Source organism: Tympanuchus pallidicinctus, unplaced genomic scaffold (assembly GCF_026119805.1).
Source record: "Tympanuchus pallidicinctus isolate F22 unplaced genomic scaffold, pur_lepc_1.0 scaffold26, whole genome shotgun sequence".
NCBI lineage: Eukaryota > Metazoa > Chordata > Aves > Galliformes > Phasianidae > Tympanuchus > Tympanuchus pallidicinctus.
This window is the reverse complement of record NW_026294743.1, coordinates 1,124,141-1,145,550: the sequence shown is the minus strand read 5'-3', so window position 1 is coordinate 1,145,550 and position 21,410 is coordinate 1,124,141. Positions and strand designations below refer to the sequence as shown.

The 21,410-nt window shown below is 35.7% G+C and overlaps 1 protein-coding gene across 4 annotated transcripts in view; it reads right to left on the bottom strand.

Annotated features, from left to right (window-relative positions):
- Nucleotides 1–1,662: 1,662 nt before the first annotated feature.
- LRBA (LPS responsive beige-like anchor protein) overlaps nt 1,663–21,410 on the bottom strand; it is a 363,075-nt gene continuing 343,327 nt past the window's right edge. For 3 of the 4 annotated variants that reach the window (XM_052690429.1, XM_052690431.1, XM_052690430.1), the window contains exons 54-57: nt 13,157–13,258; nt 11,710–11,924; nt 5,420–5,571; nt 1,663–3,199 (exon numbers count right to left, since the gene is read on the bottom strand). In XM_052690429.1, the coding sequence (XP_052546389.1) occupies nt 3,109–3,199; nt 5,420–5,571; nt 11,710–11,924; nt 13,157–13,258 (560 nt within the window). In that variant the 3' untranslated portion in view covers nt 1,663–3,108. Of the gene's footprint in view, nt 3,200–5,419; nt 5,572–11,709; nt 11,941–13,156; nt 13,259–21,410 lie in introns of those variants that run through there. The other variant, XM_052690432.1, reaches the window with a different exon arrangement.

Genomic DNA, 21,410 nt, shown 5'->3' with positions numbered 1-21,410 from the left:
ACAAGAAAAGAAAAACAATTTTTGTTCCATATTGCCACCCCTCTATAAAACACACAAGGTTTTTATTGCTTTTGTTCTCTCTGTAACAACAGAAGAGACTCCACTGTTGCTTAAAAATGCCCAGCCTGACCACACACATTAGCAGCACCACAGGAGTAAAGGATCTCTAAAACATCTTGAAACAGAACTTCAGTTTGCACATCATCTCTCATCAGATCCTGTACAGCACACATCAGCCATTTCCACATGCTTACAACTCATTTCAAGCTACCTGAGCTCAATATTTCCCCACAAACTGAACTCCCAATAACAGTAAGTGCTGCTTTCCAAAACACCAGCCATAAGCTCCAGTTAAAAAAAAAAAACAAAAAACATTTGAACTCACCGGAACAAAAGGAGGCCCAGACTGCCAGGTAAAAAAGCTCCGCTCATAAATGTTCCCTCTACATTTTGAAAAAATAAAGAACTGGAAGAAGAGGAGCTTTTCTACCCTACTCCTTCTTCCAGAACATTCTGCAAATAACAGCCAGCTCAGATGCAGGTTGATGACTGGCACCTGCTCATGCCTCCCTGTGCAGGCATGAACCTGACACAGGTGCTACTCTGATGAGAAACCTGATAGCTGCAAAATTAACCCTTTTTTCCACCCCAGCATGAGGTGGACTAGCACAAGCAGAACTGACATCCCAGTTAAGAGTCTCACCACCAAATACTGTGCTTGAGGTGTGTGCTTACCATGGGACGAGAGACTTCTGCTCGCTGTTGCCTCCAGCCAAGCAGCCCAGACATGGAAGGTCTTCTCAGCCTCACTCCTGGAGACGAAGGTGAAGATTTCCAGGATACCCACAGCATTTGTGATGTGCAAAATGTCACGCTGCAAAGGAACACATTCTGCTTCCCAGATGAGTACTTTCTGCTATGGCACAGCTGCCACCATTATGCACCCACCAATTGGATTCAGCTCAGGATGGCACCAGAGCCAACACAGATGCAGTTACCTTTGCACTTTGGAAAGGCAGTTAATGACCAATGGAGCCTTTTAGACTACAATCAAGCTCACATGGGTGTTCACTGCCATGCTTACCAACCAGCTTGCCATGCCACATTTTGGCTCTAAGATCACAGACTATCACTTCTATCAATAACTGTTTCCTTGGTCAGAAGAAGATTATAAAGAGAACATTTTCAGTATTTGCACTTGACAAAATAACATCTGGCCACATGAACATTTTAACATTTCCTTTTTTTGCTTCAACTTGGTATACCAAACCCACTTGAGAAAAATTCAAATTTCATTTCAATTTCCTCTCATAATCTTCAGGTAAAGAAGTAATTCAAGTTGCTGAACTTAAGAAATCATGCAGTACGATTTTTTTGCAACAAATCTTACTGCTTGATAGATAGCAGGTACTTATCACAGATGTTACTTGTCACAGACATAACTACAGTCTTTGCTTAATTAGATCATCCTGCTACACAAAACATATAAAAGTAACTTTACTGATACCACTATAACCATATCAGTTTAAAAATGCAGAACACAGAAAACTTAATCACCTTGGCATAAACAGCAGAAGTACTTTAAAATGTGTCAGCCACAGCACCTGTTTTCTTGTTAACAAACATTGAGCCACAAGAACACAATACATTCCAATGAAGCTCTCAATTACAAATGCAATTTTATTTAATTTCTTCACTCAAAATGAATTTTCTCATTCCAAATCTTTACTTAAAGAGATAGTAGCTAAATGCTTAGAAAAACAGGAATTGCTGTAGTAGGCAGCTAGAGAAATGTAGGTATCAATATAGATAGGGAATGTAAATTTCAACTGATAGATCACAACGTACAAATAAGATATTTTTATGCAATACAGACTTACAAAACAGTAACAGTTCTTTTCACAAATATTTTCACAGAGTTCTGCACAGCAATCTTGTAGAAAAGTAGACTTGTGCAACACCAAAATAACTTATTGTTCCTTAATATAAATTATTTTTCATTTCCTAAAAGAAAGAGAGAATTTCACAAGATTGGACAGGACCTGACTAGTTTTGGTGATAGCAAAATATAAAAGATGTTCCTGCCATATACAGAAAAGGAACAAGGTGTGTGCTACAGTATTGCAGGGGTCAGTTCTGGACAAACAAGATAGCAACCTGCAAGTCTAGTGCTTCTGCTGCTGTAGAGAGGCTGTGCACCAGCAAACATTTGCCTTTCTAGTGCTTTCACAGTCAGACAGCAGAAGTGTGCTTTGGTAAATGCACCTATTTAAAAAACAATAACAAAAACACACACAAAATAAACCCTGCTTCTGCAGGTTTCTGATTTGAGCTTAAGGCTTTCAAATAGCCTTCCTGATTTTGAGGAACAATCTACATTTTGGTGTGCTTTGAAGGAGATGTCAGGTGAAAACTGGAAGGATTCACACTCGATGCAACACAAACTCCGTTGCTCTCTTAACTGCACATTAACATACGACTAAAAAAGAACTAATTGTCTAGGCCTAGGAACACACCTGAATATTAACATTGATGGAAACCATTTGCAAAGTTTAACGTTACGTTAACCATAATTTAAATATTACTTCTGATTTTCAGAAATGTCAGTGCTGATGTAGTACAATCATTTGGAAAAGTACAAAGTATAGTATCGATAGTACAGATTAAAACTCCCCAAACGTAATTCATTTCCATTAGGTTAAAATCATATATTCTTCAAAGTTATAGATAAAGCTTCAGGTGGAAAAATCTGTTTCTTCACGACACAGCTAGAGCATAAGTTTTAACTGACTTTAAGTTTCTTTTTCATACTGGGATCAAAATAGACTTCTCATTATGACTAAAAATATAGATTTGTAACTACAGAACCCAGCAGCCATTTTTCTGCTTCACTGCCCTTCCCCCAAAAAGTCAAGCAAAGTCTACAAAAATAGCGATTAACTTTAAAAAATAGGTTGCTTCTCCCAGCAAATTTAAGTTACATTCAGATAGGATATAGCTATTTATAAGGAGCCATGCTGTGACAGGACACCAAGGGAGGCGTGCTACGGTCAGTCTCATTCTGACAACAGCCACCCACATCAGTGCTAACTGTGGTCTCCGCAAAGATCAGTATCTGGTTTGATATTCATGATGCCAACGATTGAAGTCATTGTAGAAAACCACTATGCTCCCCGATGCCATTCCGGTCAGTATGCACCTGAGGAAAGCACAAAACCATGTCAGTCAGTGAACCAATGTGTGAACAGGTCTGAGTTAGCACACCAACAGATTACACCAAGACAGGTACAGGAAGGGAGCCGGAGCTGGAAGGACTTACCAGGCAGAAAAGCTGGGCTTTCCAAGAACTTCAGCAGGCTGAATTTAGCTAACACTGACATCTGCACAGGCACTGACAGAAGATTTATGGATCTCAGAGTATACAAAACACCATGCAACAGTTTGCACGAGCGACCTGAAGCCACCATTTACTCAAAAGTCATACAACAGGACTGTTTACCAGTGCCACTGTCCTGCAAGGTCTCTTGAGATTATTGTCTGGCTTGCTTATTTGCTTTTTTAGGGAGTATGGGAGTAGGATGAAGTAGTGGTGAAGGAGCAAAGTGGAGAAGGGCTGGGAAACACGTTTCGTTCAGTCTAGCCTTCCCCATTTAATCCATGAAGGAACTGGATGTGGGCACAGGCCTTCAGCTGGACATGTAAATGTTCAGGTTTGAAAGCAATTTGAAGGCTCTGGAGGTTTTGAACATTCATGAAATCACTCTCCCACTAAGGTACTCATACTTTCTAAATAACGAACATTACTCTTCTACTAGATATCGTTTACATCTATTTGAAAAGCCACAACTCTGACAGAGCTGGCAATGAAAAGAGCTTCTGTATCATCATTTCCACTGTTTCATATTTAAGTGTTATGAAAGTCAAGGGTGTGATGACACATAAAACTCTGGCATTTTGGAAGAAAAAATCCTCTGAATGAAAAGGAAATATCAGATTGAAAAGCTGCAATTTTTCCTTCACAACAAAGATGAAATAGGAGATCATCAAAACCCTGCATTTTGATAATGTCACTATTTCATTTCAGTAGAACCTTTTTGATTGCTTATGTATTAGATTAAAACTTTTCTTACATGCTACACCTATCAAACATATGCATTCTATATTCATGCATACCAAAGAATTTAAACCCTCTTCTGTGTTTCTTTGTCTTCAAACCCAAAACAATTGGGTAAACATATACGTGCTCACATTAAATTTAAATTTATTGACATGCAAATATGATAATACCATGCCATTCATATTACAGCTTACAAATTCTCTAACTGCAAAACTGTATACTGTTTTCAGGAGTCTAAAATTCAACACCTTATGTCAAGCTTTTGATATACTTTTATCTTATCAGCACTACATTTTGAATGGAACAGCTTTTTTTATTTATTTATTTATTTATTTTTTGGAACTGCTTATAGTTTCTAATTATGCTTAACAAGAAGTTGTTGAATGTTTAACTGAAGCCCACAGATTCTGCTGGCTTATGTTTTTTCAGAGTTCATTTTATATTATGTGTTAGAAATACAGTGCAGCAAAAAAAAGTTCAAATATTCACTACAGATATTTTATTCAGTATGGACTTCCACTTCAGTGAAAGGTTAAGAGTCTCATCTATATGCTGTACTGCATAATGTGGACATTCCTAAGTGATTTAGATCAAGCCTCCTTGAAAAGCACACAGAAACTCCAGTAAGCAAAAAAACTAGAGACAATACAAATCTCAACCCATCAGCTAGAAGTGTACAAATGAAATTAAAAAAACGTCCTGTAAAAAAGAGTACTTTTGTAATAAAAAAAACAGCTTTTAATATAGCAGCATTGGCAAATGCAACGTAAAAACACAGTTAAAACCTAATTTGATTGTCTTCAATAGAAGGAATCTTTGAGGAGGGTCGTGATTTATATAGGTAAAATCACTTTTCTGGAAATGAAAGTTAGTATTTACCAAACTGTGGATGCGTAGTAGGAATCTTACTGTGCAACTGTTCTAACTATTCTATTTTTTAACAAGAAGATCTGGAATTAGGAATGTGATTAGTATAATAAGTGCAAGAAGAAATATAAAAAGCACATATGTTACCTTCCTCTGTCAACCGACCCATACCATACAAGCACAGGCCAATACTCCAACCTATTTATCAAGTCTGCCTTTCTTGAATCCTTCTTCATTCTCAGCAAGAGCTGAAATCCTCGAAAAGATTACCTGCCCTATATATGGCACTCCAGAAAGAAACTGATGTAAGTACAGAACTGTCAATATAATCATCAGGACCTGAGATACACAAAAAATGAGAAGCAAAAAAATACGTAATTTGACAGCAAAAATGCGGTCTCTGAAATTCTTGCAAAGATCAGACTTTGCTCTAACCTTTGGTCATATGACAGGGCCATGGATCGGATTCCAGCGTCACAGCCTGGGTAAGCAAAAAGCTTCTTCAGGTCCCACATCTGCCATATCATGACAACTCCATTGTCTCCACCCGTAAGCAGATACTGTCCATCTCTACTCAGCTGAATTGCCTAAGGGAAAAAAACATGGATTTTTGTTAGGTAAAGATCTTTTTTTTTCCTCCTCTTACATTTCATAAAAGTTTTCATATTGGCAGCTGAAAGTCTACGGAGATTTGATACCAAAACAAGCTTTTGGGAAACAAGATGTTATTATTCTAGACAGCCCTAGTTAAGTTTTACTGTACCTGTGATTTATTCCATATTCCAAAGATTTAATATGAGCTCAACTAAGGAAATTTACTCTTCTAATTAACTAGATGTACAAGATTCAGCAGCACAGGTATCTGATGTTCCCCCAGGTGCCTTTAATACTAGTCCAAGTAGACGCTGCCCTCACTGGCAAAAGACTGAACGATGGACGGAACTGAAATGGTATAAAAATTACAAGAACTCTTTTTGACTGGCCTTGTTAGATTCCTGCTCTGAATTAAGAGGATAGTGATTTGCCCTTGATAATGGAGACTGTGTCTCCATATGTCCTGATGATGACAAACTCACTGGTTTATGCTTCGATTTTGCAAGGACCTAAGCATTGATGGCAAAACTATATTTGAAAACTTTGTTTGGGATCCAGATCATACTAAAAGATCGGACATAGTTTGTACAGCTAAGACATTTTAAAACAAGTTTCTGATCTGCTTCAATGCTTCTTAAATGCTACTGGAAAAATAGAGATGAATACTGAGTACCTGGAGGGGAAAATAACTTTCCTCACTTATGTGACCATTGTATCACTGACCACAATACTATCTGATATCAAGATGACTGCAAAGCATGACAAATATTGCTTCAAAAGGAATTCTGCCAGTTTAGAGAAATCAAAAATATTAAAAAGATTATCTTGAACTTCTGTTAAAATAAAACACATCCTGTGAGGTCAGACAGATTACGATCCATCTACCTTAGTACTATGGGCTACATGCTGGTAACTCTACATTCCCTTCACCTTGTGCTCCCTGGCACCCACAATCACTGATCAGGAATTTCAAAAAGAACATCTCTGTCCATTCCTCTTAGTATCTGTTTATGGACCATATTGATATGGACCAGGTCCATGTTAAATTCAGCCCTATTACACCTGACTCTACCAATTTCTTGACTCCATTGTGCCTACTTCCAATTCATATTTTCTATTCACTGTTTTCTGCTACTTCGTGCCTTCTGCCAGTTCTCTGATAAGTTGCTACTTTCTCACCTCTAATTCTCTGTTCATTTTCTTCCTGCAAACATTTTTTCATTCTGTCCTCGGTTCTATCCTTGATTCCTTTCTTCTCCGCATCCCCTGCTTTTTCTATCCCCATTCAGGCTCACTTCATCTCATTTTTTATTATGGAAATTTTGTGCAGCTTACTGTTAAGGTTGATCGTTGCAGGGAAAAATTTGCATCTCGTGCATTGCTGAACTGCATATGTTTAGTACCAAATGCATATGCTATGCATTACCTCCTGAGACTTTTCAAAGATGTGTGAATTGCCCAAGATTGGGCAGCTTTTCAAAAAAACACAAGTCCTTCATACCAGAACTAATCCTGGATAAATTTCAACTTCTTTGATACAAAGCAGAGAGCCACAAAACTTTTCAACAGAACAATGTAAGCTTTGAAATTCTAAACAAACCTATCTGTATAAAAACATACTACAAATTGGTCAACTTGTACTGAATCACTGTCAGTAGAATGCAACAAAATGCCTGAAGATGGCACAAGCAAAGTTCCAGCTCAGAAGTTCAAACGTAGGAAATAGAAAAAGAATTTAAGTCAGGATCTTGAAAACACATCCCTCTATGGTGAAATAAGTACATTGATATTTGCAACCTCTGCTGCTTCAACCTTTTTCATAAGGCAAAGCTTAGACTGTGCTTTTTAATTTCTCAGGAAGAGGAAGTTGTTGGCATTTTTAATATACAGGATATATAATGCCCATACTACAAACATGGGAGAAATTAAATCACACAAAAAAGTTACATTCATGCAACATTAAAGTGTTTATACTGACTGCTGACAAGCTTAGAAATCATAATAAACAGTCAATGCAAGATACTGCTTCACGAACAGCAATAACTGAAGTCAGACACAGTGCCTATCTGTATTTTTGGTACTGCTGTATTCCATTACTATGTTGCTGAATGCGTCCTTTAAAAATTACATCATGTACAACACTTAGACTAAAATAGAGTTTCTCTAGGTGACTTTATAACATCAGTTTTGAGTGTTCACTCAATTTCCAACTAATCACAATGAATCACACTGCTAAGATGGTATTCACACAATAACTTTAAGATGAATGTAATTGAAATAGCAACACACACTGTAAACAAAACACAGGGAAAACACTGAAATGAACAGATGATAAACCTATTCCATCTGTGTTTTGGATTAAAGTGACAACACATACACACACACGTAGAAACAGTAAAGTAGAATATGGTTTTTATTTAACCATATCTACCTATGAAAAAACTGATTGCTAATGCAGATGAGAGCTCAGTAGTGTAAGTGGAACCTTCTTCCATAAAAACAAAAGTTCCTACCACAAATTATTTCTGTGATTATTTCTACCAGCATACAAAAATGTGCAAAGCATCTCCTAAAGCACAGCCCCGAGAAGCTTGAAAATTCATTTAGAGACACTCTAACAAGAGTATAACAACTCAGTGAGAAAGGTGTAGAAAACAAACTTGGGATAAGACAGTGAAAATTATCTAGAACTTGTATGCACTGAGTAGATGATCATGAGATCCAGCATATCACACGCAATTATTGAAAAGATTATTCATTAGAAGGAAAAAATCAATGTAGAGTGGGTTTTTCTTTATAGCAATGGCAATCTCCTAAGGGTATTTTCAAACTGAAATGAAGACCATGACAAATAATTATTTGCTACACTTATAAAATTCAGCTGATGAAAATCCATTAACCTTCTGGTCATGGTTCACTTGAATTTTATACTTGAGGCTTTTACTGAAGAAATGCTATATTAAAAGGCAAATTAAAGCCATTAATCTTTAACTCTTCCACTACCTGTATAATGCAGTGGTTTCCTGTGATCTTTTGATTAAATAAAGTATAGGCTTTGAACCTTTACTAATACCTATGCAATTTTACTAAGTCATTGGCTTGTCAGGAAGACAAGATGTTGAATTATTTATTTTTATTGTTTATTAATAAATATCTCAGCCACTTGCCAGCCTCAGTATATATATGAATGAAGGAATGAATGAAAGAAAAAGGTCACCCTGTCAACATTTCAGTTTCATGGCATGCCCTTCAAGATTTAACAAACGAAAGGATGCTTTTACTCCCAAGTACTCCAACTGGCATAGAAGAAGGCATGAATCAATTTTACTGTTCTGCTTTTCCCTAGTGCCGTTTAACTGGGGTTCTGCTAGGTATGAAACTGAAACGCCTCTGCAACTAATCACTCTCACAACATGAGGTTCAGGCTCTCAAATAATCCCCAAAGCACACAATCTCAGCAATGTTCTAAAAGCAGCATTTCTCACTTAAATTTCCTTGGAAAGTCTCAAAACTTTGCACAAATCCTTTAACATATCAGATTTTTTGAAAGGCAGTGTTTTGTGAAAAGGCAGAGCTGACACAGTGACAGCATTGGCATACAGCAGCAGAAGTCTTGTGGGCACTTCCACATTTCAAAACAGACTCGGGAAAAGAAAATAAATTGGTTCCTCTGGGTGAAACAGCACACAGCCTTTGTTTAAGGTAAAATAACTTTACCCTTCAGAACAAGCAGACTATTTAGAGTTAAGTTATTCATTAAGATATCTAAACATTACATGGTAGATGTACTGCGATATGCCTAAGCTCCACTGAGCAATACAGTATTTAAAACAAAAACAGGTGGAAGGCATTGATTAGACTGAATTTCCCCAGAGCATCTGAAATTTTTCTAGCAGTTTCCTGGCACAGAAACATGAGAAAATTAGAATGTTGTTCCAACATCTTTATTGAAAACTGCTATTTAGTCAATAACATTCTGAAATGCAAGACCACAATGACATAGGCAGATATAAATGAGAATTTTTACTTTACAGATTCAACACTGGTGACCTTTTCCTTCCCTTTTCTATCTTTTTTGAGAAAGAAAAAAAAAAAAGAAAAAATAGTGTTTAATTGCAGCCCATGTTTAGGGACTACTCATTTTAAATGCCCCCACTTTAATTATGCTGTTGCCACTTGCCTTCTAACAAGATACAGCGCAGAAGCATTGGGAAAAAAAGGCTTTAGATCATTTGAGTATAAAGCCCAAGTGGGACCACTGGGAGAGAGAGAAAACAAAACAAAACAAAAACAACACATTGTGCATATGTAACTCTGGCCAACAGAGAGCAGAACTTCCATCGCCTCCAGCAACATTCCCAAAGCTGTGGGTACTGACCGAAACACTACAGAAATTGTTTTAGGCAGCAAGGGATTCTGAGATATTTTACAGATTTCCTTCCCTGACTGACAACATAATCACAACTGAAAGTGGCAGACTATCAACATTACTATTGTAAAAAGAGAAAACACTGCGATATGTACTTGCTTTATAGAAGAACTAAGGTGAAGAGTAGGCTTACAATTTCAAAAGTGTTTGTACAAGAACAGCCAAAGGTGCAATTGCAGAGAAAGGAATAAAGATTAAAAATTGAAGCAAGAATTGGCATTAATTTGGAGAAATGGCCTGGGGCAAAAATACACACATTCCTACTTCATTTCCCCAGCCTCACATCTGCACTTGTGGCTGCCACAGCATTCAAAAATTGTACATCCCCCTCACCTACTGCAGGCCTCTCACTGTGGAAAAGAAACCTATGCAGAGATTTATTTCTGCTTATACAAGCACCACTCTACCTGACATTTTGAAAACACAGCGTTGTTGGATTAACTGAATATAGTATACAACAGAATTTTAGAAGGTTTTAAGTGGAATACAATACAAGAGGCGTTTTCTTCCTGAAACTAACATAAATAAAGGACGAGGGACCTTTTTGAGGGCAATACTAGAAATCCCAGCAGCTGAGTTGCTGGGCTATTCCATCAGATTTTGTAAACTAGGTTGGAGGCACAGTAGTGCTACATGAACAAAAGTGTTCGTTGGCTGAGGGACTGTGGGAGTCTTCTCCCTGGAGATCTCCCAAAGCCACATGGTCATGAGCCTGGGCAGCTGCTCTGGGTTGCACTGCTGGAACCAGGGCTGAGCCTGATGGTGGGTCCTTTCCACTTCAGCTGTTCTGTGATTGACTCTGCCCTTCAGATCATAACTACTGGCATACAAACCATAACTTCAGATAATTCAGGTAGCCTGAATGCTGACCCTGCAATGTGGTATTCCTTCATGTCTTTGTTACATTTCCACTAAATATGAAAATGCTTATTGATTTTTTCTTTTTCATTTCCTTTCCTTCTCTTCCTTTCCATATACTTTTGTTCTCATGCAAGGAAGAAAGTGTGAATAAATTAAATACTCTTTTGATACTTCTGCTTCACTGCAGGACACCTGCCAGGTTCTGCTCTGCTTCATAGGTACCATGTCACAGGAACTTTCAAAAGACCTACATTTTGTATTAGCAAATAATGCCCATAACATCATACACCTAAAATACCCCCTGCATAGTTTTGGACTTGTTCCATGTCTTGAACCTAGCTGCCTGCTCTGCAAATGTCAAAGACACTTTTAAGGGCTAAAGAGCTGAAATACAGACATATGTCCATAAATTTCCTGCAGCTCAGCACAATACGCTCTCTCAAACTGAGACGAAGGAATGTAGATGTAGATGAAGAGATGTAAAAAAACCCAACAAAAACAACAACTTTGAAAATAGACTATCCAACAACCTCCTGCCTTTAGACTCAAAACTAAAGAAATACTACTCTGACTTGAGTTGACCAGCAATTAGAAGTATTTGCATTATCCCATTTAAGGAATCACCTACAGGCTATTTCTTACTATATGAACAGAGATATTTTAAAATAAAAATAGTGCATTAGGAGCATTTTCTCCCCTTAACTATGAATGCCATTATTATAGTGTAATACTATATACTTTAATGGTCTGGCTACAGAAGAAGCTCCACACAACTCCAAAGTAGACAATTTTTTCTGATATTGGAACTGAAAGTTATTTGAATACATTTGAATACACTTACCTTGATCTTGTCATCTGTTTTCATAGTGGCTTGAAGTCTCCCATTCACACTGAATACACAAAAAAGGCCATTTTCATAATATATGACACACTGGCCTTCCCTTGAAGCTTGAATAAGTTTTGGTCTCAGGCAATTTTCAGGACCTTCTAATGTTTCAGGACCTTCTAACGTCCTTAGCAAATCTCCATTCATAGAATGTATGAGACATGGTCCTTCTGTGAGAAATAAAAACTTGAGATATTGATTCACACGCTCACTTAATCATTGTGTACTAAAAAATAAGAATGGTTTCTAATTAGTTAATCAGGAATATAGTATATATGTATATATACACACAAAAGTAATCCGTTTTTATGTGTATGTATATATATAAAATATGGTACTGTATACATTTATGTATATAATTATATATAACACATATTTGGGGGCTTGGACTTGATGATCTCCACAGGTCTCTTCTGATCCCTATGATTTTCTGATTCTGTGATAATAAATTGTAATGAACTGTACCATGTCTAAGTGGAAAGCCTATAACTTTAAGAGTGCCAGAGTACAATGAGTAGTTTATCCATTAAAGAGCTTTGTGTTAAAGTATTTTAGAACACCTGAAAGATTTTGCTTTGTGGATTTTCTTTTAAATTTGGTAGCAAGGAATCCTAATACAAGACTTCAGAACGTGAAGCTAAGGGTAATGAAGTTTTATATGTATTCATGCTAAAAGCATACTGTCCTGTACTTCAATTTTAACCCATATATAATTCACTAAATATATCTCATTAATACATTCAGAAAAAATAACCAATTTGCTTTTAGGCCACAAGTGTTCATATGCATAAAACAGCAGCTTATACAATGCACACAGAAGTACAGACAACTTGCTCTGAAAAGATGTCTCAAAGTAAGATCTTCAGTAAGTACTAAAGCAGAAAGATCCTAATTCTAAGAAATTTCAAATTAAAAAATAAGAACTTTGTATTGAGAAGAATTACTACAAATTTTGCTTGGTTGTTTATACATATTTTAGTGCTTCATCTAACATAGAAGACAGTGCATTCTCTTTCCGTTGAATCTAACTTTGGCTTTTCTTTATCCACAAGAAAAAGAAAGCCAACTACAATAATGCATTTTTCACTTTCCTGACAGGCAAGAGCTGGATCCAACTGTATGCTATATGCAATTACACTGAATAAGCAAACAAAAATAAATGTAATCAGTATGCTAGAATAGGAAAACTGATGTGGTTGCCTCTTGTAGATGTCTGAGTAACTTACAGTTCTAATATGTTTACAAAAGAGGTTTTAAATTCACTTAAATTCTGTAGCAACTAAAACAAGGTTAAAAATAAAAACACCATAAAGTTAATTAAATCTGTCACCAAAACTATTTTCCTTTTTGCATTAGGACTACAGCTTTCTGAACAGAAAGAAATGGACAACAGCTTCCTTACCTTTTGAACCACTTATTACTAAGCCAAGTTCAGCACAAATGGTAGCACAGGTGATCTCATAGTCATGTCCTGTCAAAATGGCTCGAGGAGTTGCAAAATCACCTGCAGTGGAAAAACAATAAAAACGAGCTGTGGTTACAATCTGTTTCCAGAATCACCACTTTCAATCACTGAAGCATCTTTAGTTTTCTTGCTCTTGGAATTCATGTTCCCTGCAAATCATTTCTATTGCACTGCTTGCAATTGCTTGTTTTGTACTCATATCTATGTAGTACAGCAGAAGTATAGTACAGGAATTCAGCCTTACTTAACACAAGTCCATGTTTGTAGTTAAAAACTAGCACATGTTGGAGCACACAGACTTGTGCTTTCATCTCTGTCTCTCCTTTTCATCCTTACCTTCATTGTGGAGAAAGAGACCTAACTCAGTTACTACCTCTTCCAAAAGCACGCATAAGTAAACTCAAGCAATCACTATGGCTAGTGAGAGGATACACCTGCACAGCGAGTGCTCCATGAAGAAGTGAAACACCCACTGACTGGTTTTATTTTAAGCCAGAAACAGTGGCAAAACCTCAGCCTGATGTTTGTGTTCCATATAAGTTGTGGAGCTTGCAAAACAATCAGTATGAATTTCAGATGAACATGCAAAATCGAAACCATCAGGTCCAATATTTATTATCACTCTTCCTATTAGAGGTTTCCCTGCAACAAGAGCAAGCAAACAAAACTTCCTTCTTTTCTGAGATTCTCTGTATAATCAAATATATATGGATACCATGAAGAAAAAGAAATAGTGTAAGTGGCACATGTGAATGAATAAAATATTGTATTCTCCAGGACAAGGCAAAAGAAGAGGTAAGCAAATGTTAAGCACTTTAAATAGTTTTATATTTTCACTCACACGTGAAAGCAGATCACCTTCTTTTAGAGTGCTAGCATTTCATTGAAAGCATGTTATTTCTGTATTACCATATAATCATTTCATTCATAGCACCTTATGAAACATTTAAACTCTAAAGAACGTCTCTTAGGAAACACTCAGTTTGTTTCAAAAAGGATTAGGCTAGTTTTGAAACTGCAAGAACTGCTTCACAATAAATAATGATATAACTTCTGTGAGATGCTAACTAGGAAGACAGGCAGTAGTAAAATAAAACTTTTTTTTTTTTTTATTTCAAAAACAGATGATAGATTTGCAAAGGCTGAGAGTAGTAATAGGGCCAAGTCACTTCATTTGGCATCATTCAAATCGTATTTGAGGCTGTAACTTTTTAAAAGATAAAAAGATCACAGTATCATTAGTTAGTCCATATAGAGACTTAATAGCAGGTCTCTGTCTTATCATAATTAAACAAATAGCTATCAAGACCTTGCTTGCACACAAAGAGAAGCAGCACAGATCTGTGGGTGCATACACAGAGGCTAGGCTTATTCTCAGCACTTTAGATCATTAGTCAGGCCATTTGCAACAATCCCCAGAGCATCCAAGCATCTGCCATATTGAAATTGCTTTTTTAAAAAAGGTCATAATCTACAACCAAATACCAATTCATGGAGTTCAACATTTCAAAATCATGTTTATTCTACAGTTGCTTTTAAAATTTGTATCTATAAACACAAGGTTTGGAAAAGTAAATAAGTCTATTTTTCCTTAGATATATATATATACAATAAACATATATATGTGCGCACACACACACACACACAGAAATTTATGTTATCAGCATTTAAAATCTGTAAACACATTGGAGCAACTCGCTGAATTGTCCCTAATCTCTTAATAAATAATTACTAAAAGCTATTGATTCTGCCGCATACAATGTTTTGCAAAACACACTCAAACCTAGTAACTAGTAACCTAGCAGAGTTTAGAAGCAAAGGAAAAACTCCCAAAAATTAGAAGCATAAGGGTAGACTTAATGACCTTTACGTATTTCTCATGTGACTGATGACAAAAACTCACAAAACTTTTAAAGAAAGTTTGCTCTATTGAACTTTCCTCACCTAGACATGTGACAGGCACCTCAGGAGGTTCATAAAAGAACATTGGCTAAGTAATCCACAAATTTACACCAGTTTAGAGGAAAACGTAACAGTAACCATTATAGTAACAAATTCAATCTTTTCGATCCAATTACCTCTCCCCATTGACCCTAAGCTATAAGGCAGTAGGAAGCTTTATGAATGTAAAGCTTTGTTAGTTTTGTTTCTTTTAAGTGAACCACCTGTACTAGCAAAGCTTTAGAGTTCTGGGTTTTTCACTTCATTTTATATTCAGAAATTACATTTAACAAATACGTGCACAGCTTAGCAAGGAATTAATATAATTATATATTACATATATTAATTAAAATCTCCGATCTTAAAACTTCTGAAATCAGACAATGCGCAACACAGTACTGGAGATAATAAAATTAAGATGTTGGAATTTGAAGGACTTATTAAAAGCAAGGTCTGAATGAAGCATTAGGAGTTGCAGACAAACAAAGTCTTCACAGTATAATGTTTGTTTACAACAACTGCATTACTATGCCAGGCTGTAAGCAATATGAGCAAAAAACATAGGAGATATACATGCCCAATTTCTATTTAAAAAAAAAAAAAAAATATTTATCACAACCCACAGAAAAGACCAATTACGTTCTACTGTTGGACCTTTTAGAATTTGGACTTGGCCTCAAACATAGAAGAGTACAAATCCATACGTGTCACTTCATAAATGATATCAGTAGTTTACTGAATTACATTTAAGAAATCATCTAATGCAAGGAAAAAAAAAAAAAAGAAATACCAGAAATTGCAAAAGTATCTTTAAATAAATTAGGACTTGAATAAATACTGTAAACCAGGAGTCCTGTGAAAAGTCAGGCTGACTCCTTTGATAAGAATGTCAAGCATTCAGGGGTTTCCAAGCCTCTGATTTTCCAAATAATGGGGTCAACTTAAAAGCTGGTCGTAGAGCAGAACAGATTTCTTTAAAAGCTTTTAAACTGTTACTGCTTCAGAAGATTGTCATGGTTTTCAATAATGCAAAGAGAAAATTTTATTTTGTTGCTGGTTTAAGGGGCACCACTTCAAACTTTTCCAAATTGTTTTAGGGGAACAGGCTTGCAGACCTTTTGAAAAGCTGGGGAAGTGACTTCAAAGGGAAAAGAGTCTTTGTCTGTTAAGCAGGTTTACGACCACTGATGCAAACCCTAACTAAGGACTGAAAAGAATACTCAGTGCATCTTTATGGAGATCCTTAAGGAAGATGAACAAGTCAAATGAGATTAAAGATAGTTCGAATCCTAGCACTAATATCCAAGACACAACAGTTGTACAGATGTGCTTTTCTCAGCATAGTGTATAATAATATCCCTAATCTATACCATTGCTGGCTCGCTACTTGCAGTTGAATGCTGCAAGAATCTTAATGCCACATTCACATTGCGACAAATGTCATCAGTGATTTATTTTAAGCCAGAGGAAGTATACATGGACTTATTTCCCAGTAATGGACAGAATACAGTAACCATTCGAGTCATTTCAAAAGGGTTCTCACACATTTCAGTAAATAATTTCTGCAGAGCTGCCTTGCCTCAGAAAATAACATGAAGTACCATTCCTTTCTTACGTGATTAAAGTATATTTTAAATCATACAACACAAGCTTCAGAAGGTAAAAGAACAGCACGGGATATCACGAGAGCCAATGGTGACATTTTATTGAATAAATGTTAGATGTTTGCAACCTATGTTTGCAAAGGGATTATGGCAAAGTCAAAGCTTTCTGCTGTTTAATGACATCCAGAGAGGCTTTACCAAGTGATAAGAAATTGGTTTGTGTTGCTCTCCGCTATTTTTTCAGCTTTAGTGAGGTTACATAAGAAAACAGAATCATGACATTTTATATCCATCAGCAGAAAGACCACTTTCTATGTTTTCAGTACAGAGTCATAAAAGCTGAACTAAATAGGAAAGCATGCAAAGAAAAATTTCTCCATTAAAAAAACCAAAACCCAAAACATTATATTTAACTGAAAAACTTACCTCATTACAAACTACAAGATACTTCTTCTGGGTGAGAAAATATTACCTTTTACAATAAAATGTAAAATATTTGACCACATTCCTTTTTATATTTAATGCTGAGAATACAGTTAATTAGAAGTCACTGACAGCCAAACAGTAATTTTTAAATTATACTTCCACGATTGTCGAGGTTGTAGGCTATTTTTAAAAGGCAAATTAAGTGATTTTATGTCAATGTAAAATCTTAATTAAATGAAGCTCAGTTAACCAAACAACATTTTTACCCACTTCTTGCTAAAAGAAATTGCTGAATCACCCAAACCCAATTACCTACGCAAGAAAAATCTTCAAAAAGCATTTTAGAAAGGTTGTATTTTTTAATTCAAGGAAATAAAAGGTTTGAATTACATTTGAAAGAACAAATGTACTTACAGAACAAATAAAATTTGGACATGTGCTTTCAAGCAAAATGTAAGGAAACAAAGAAAACTGCTTTGCTGCTAAGCTTCTGTGTTGATTGTATAGCAAGCTTCAGATTTTAATCACATCATTGATGACTGTCAATTATTATATAAACTCTCTATATTAGCATTATTTATAGACTCCACACAGTAAACATTTACGTAACAGACAGCTGGTTAAAAATCATTTCACTGCCACAGAAAGGCTAGCTCTTCGATGGATGTGAGATCCTACTGAAGTGTTATCACAGAATATTACTTAAGCATTCCTAAAACTTCACTGTGAATAATCTTTCCTTTGAAATTTGGATTTTTATGTATGAATTTTTTCATATTATGCAAGAGCTTTATTGTTATCTTGTTCCTCACATGACATTCCATCACCATTTCCTCTCATTTCTTCAATGTTTTTCTCAAACTATCTCCCACCTGTTCAAACTTCTTAAAACAAAAAGTACAACCTCATGCCTCGACGCAAATTTGTTCTTGAAAACAACAACAACAAACGCTTCAATCATATGTCATCTGAGAAAAAGATCATGTCTTTCAATAACGTTGTTCTATCCTGAAACTGAGTCCAAAAACATAAACAGAATAAACCCTATGCCGTAGTGTTGCTTAGTAATGTGGAAAACATTAAATTTACTTTGTAGAATTAATTTCAGTGAATAAAACACAAAGAAGGCTCATGGTACAGTTTGTCACATTGAGCAACAAGTGACTAATACATATTCAGTACTAATATGAGAAACTTCTGTACACACTCTGACAAAAGTGCAGGTTTACTCTGTTTCTGAAATAAACACAACAAAGAAGCAGATTTAACAGGTCTTCAACAACTGAGTATTCCAATTCAGATTTCAAAAAGTCAAAAATCCCCAGCCTCTCAATTCCTACACTGCGTGCAAAGTAAAGCTTTCTGGAACCAGTTCATTCTTCCTAAGGATTCATCTGCTGAAAGAGCTGGAAATCATTCAGCAGCACCCCTCCCACCGCACACAGACCTTTTTGAAGCCCTGTGAAAATATCTGCAGGTGAATATTGAGGGTCAGTCTACACTAATATTTTAATATTTGCACCACCCCAACTTCATAAACCGCTACTTAGATATCAGCTTTGAAGTTTTAAAGCACTTTTGGTCATTTTTGTTTGAAAATGCTCTAAAACAGCTTCATGAAGGAGCTTTTTTTTTTTGCTTATCCTTAAAAAAATATTTTTCCTCATATTTCTCTCTTGTGGTTTACATTTATAACTACTCCACTAGTAAATCCAAATAATAACAATAATAATAATGAAATAAAGTAAGATCTCAATAGATAAGGCAAAAAACCATTAGCAAGTATTTCACACCAAAATATTGCCTCCGACAGAATAGACCCAGGATAAAAGATATTTTATAATGTTCATATTGACTGATAGTTTGAAACTTACACAGTATTTCATAGTTTGATAAGAAAATTATCTGCGATGTGAGGTTCTATGAGAATTCAGCTCAATTAATTTTCACCATTCGAAGACATTAAAATAATTTATTTTGGTTTGAAAGAATAAAAACATAATTCTTCATTGCTTTTGTAAGGTGAATTTCAAACCAATGCAGCATTTATGTACTGCACCACATGGATGCTTATACTTTTTTATACTGATGTACCAAGGAATATTTAGTGTATGCCATCAGTTCATGAGCACACATAAATGAGCTGTCTTTTAAGAGTAAATATTTCAAAACAAATACTTTTCAAAGAAGAAGGCCGTAATTCTAATTACATACAGCATTCTTGCATTCAGTGGAATAATCCTTACCTGTGTGGTGCTAGTGTTAACAGACATTCATTCCAGAAACACTTCCAATTAATTTCCTACACAAGTCAGAATTACTGTACAGACCAAACAATTTTTAAAAACATTTAAGCTGGTCATAAAGATTCTAAAATATGCTAGTCTAGACTATAAATTATTATTTTTTCTGCGTTACTCTGCTTTGTCTTATTTGGTACAGACCTGGAATTGAATAGTCATTTATCCCAGCAACCAAACAAGGTAAATAAATGTGATATATTAGTACGTCACTCCACAACCATGCATATGGTGCACATTAAGGTTGTATTCATTTACCATATGAATATAATTCCTTTTACCACATCAACTATTAGTTACAAGTTGTAAATATAGCATTGTTTTTCCTGGAACGCGAAGGTCTGCATTACATCATGAAGCACTAAATATCCTTATCCTTCTGGAGAATTTCATGTATATAGTTTTACTGACACCCGAAGCTGGATACTGCCAAAAAAGCAACATCAAAACTCTCTCTGTTTTGAGTCGCTCAGTACACACTGTCTTCACGTGTGCCTGGATTGTGCCTCAGAACTTGCTCTATAGTATCATCTGCAATTACCCTGACTGACAAATCTTGAAGCATGTTGTCCCTTAGGTAGTTGAAAACAAGGATAATAGAGATGCTGTGCATGCTGTAGGAAACACTTTTAGCCAGTACAAATATTTACAGCACACAAACTTATAGCACACATTCTTAAGCGCCAAAACATGTTGTTAAGTGCCAAATCCATACAACTGTTAAAATGCCTTCTGAACCATCACAGAGTGCAATTGCAATCACAAGAAATTACTTTCTTGGCATTATATAAATACACAATTACATTGCTTTCATAGCATTATTACAGATTCCCAGATATATTCATCCACTGTTTTAACTCACCTTTTTTTCCAGTAAAGATTTGGAGGTTTGAACTATCAATTATATGTGATTTATGGAGTATGTGAAGGAATGAGGCCTCAATCTCTTTGAGATCAATGTGTTACAGTTTAAAGAAAGAAATGACAGTGACCTTTTGTAGCTGTATAATTTAAGGCTCTTTTCTAAGTTCATGCAGATAGTCCCAGGGCTTCCTGCATGGGCTACAATGGTGCCCTGTGAAGTTACAGGGAACAGTAGGCCCAATTGCAGCATCTGTCCACTATGTTTTCATGGAATTTTCACAAACAATATCGAATAACACAATAAATATTAGGTACAAGGATATTTAGTGGTTGTTACCCTTTTAAAAACATGCTTTGCATAGTCTTCTTCGCCTTGTGGGTCTTCTCTATAAAATAAGTTTTACTAAATTTGACTTAGAATAATGAAAAAATTTAACACTGCACTTGCTGAAGTTCAAATACAAAAACTAAAAACTATTCCCTTTCTTTTTATAGCCACACTTAACAAAGCACTCCTGACAAATTCTTATTTCAATTAATAAAATAAAAATAATTCCTGTATTTTCTCATTACGATGTTAATAAAAAGGTGAAAAATTATACTAAAAATGAAATTAATTTTTTTTTCCCACCAAATATGTCAAAACACATATGGTATAAATATTTTACTAAGCAGAGGTTTGGAGAGAATCAGTCTCAAACACATCTTTCAACTCAAGGCCAGCAGATGGTGCTACAGGATTCTTGCTTTACATACAATGTTGTGTTACTCTGTCCATCCATTTTTGAGAAACAAAGAATATTTGTTATGTCTGCAGTTAAACAGTATTAAAATATTACTGAATTATTTACTGGCTCTTCATAAAGGAGGACACACACAGTAATGCAACGTATGCAAATCAAAACATAGATGAGCATAGAGGCTGTTTTTAATTGAGTGCCATACTACCGTAGAGCAACTCTCCTTTCTTAGCAGACTGACCGCAGTGAACGGCATTGACAGACCTCCTAGACACAGAAATTTCAAGAACATTTCAATGTTTGGAGGCTCTGCACA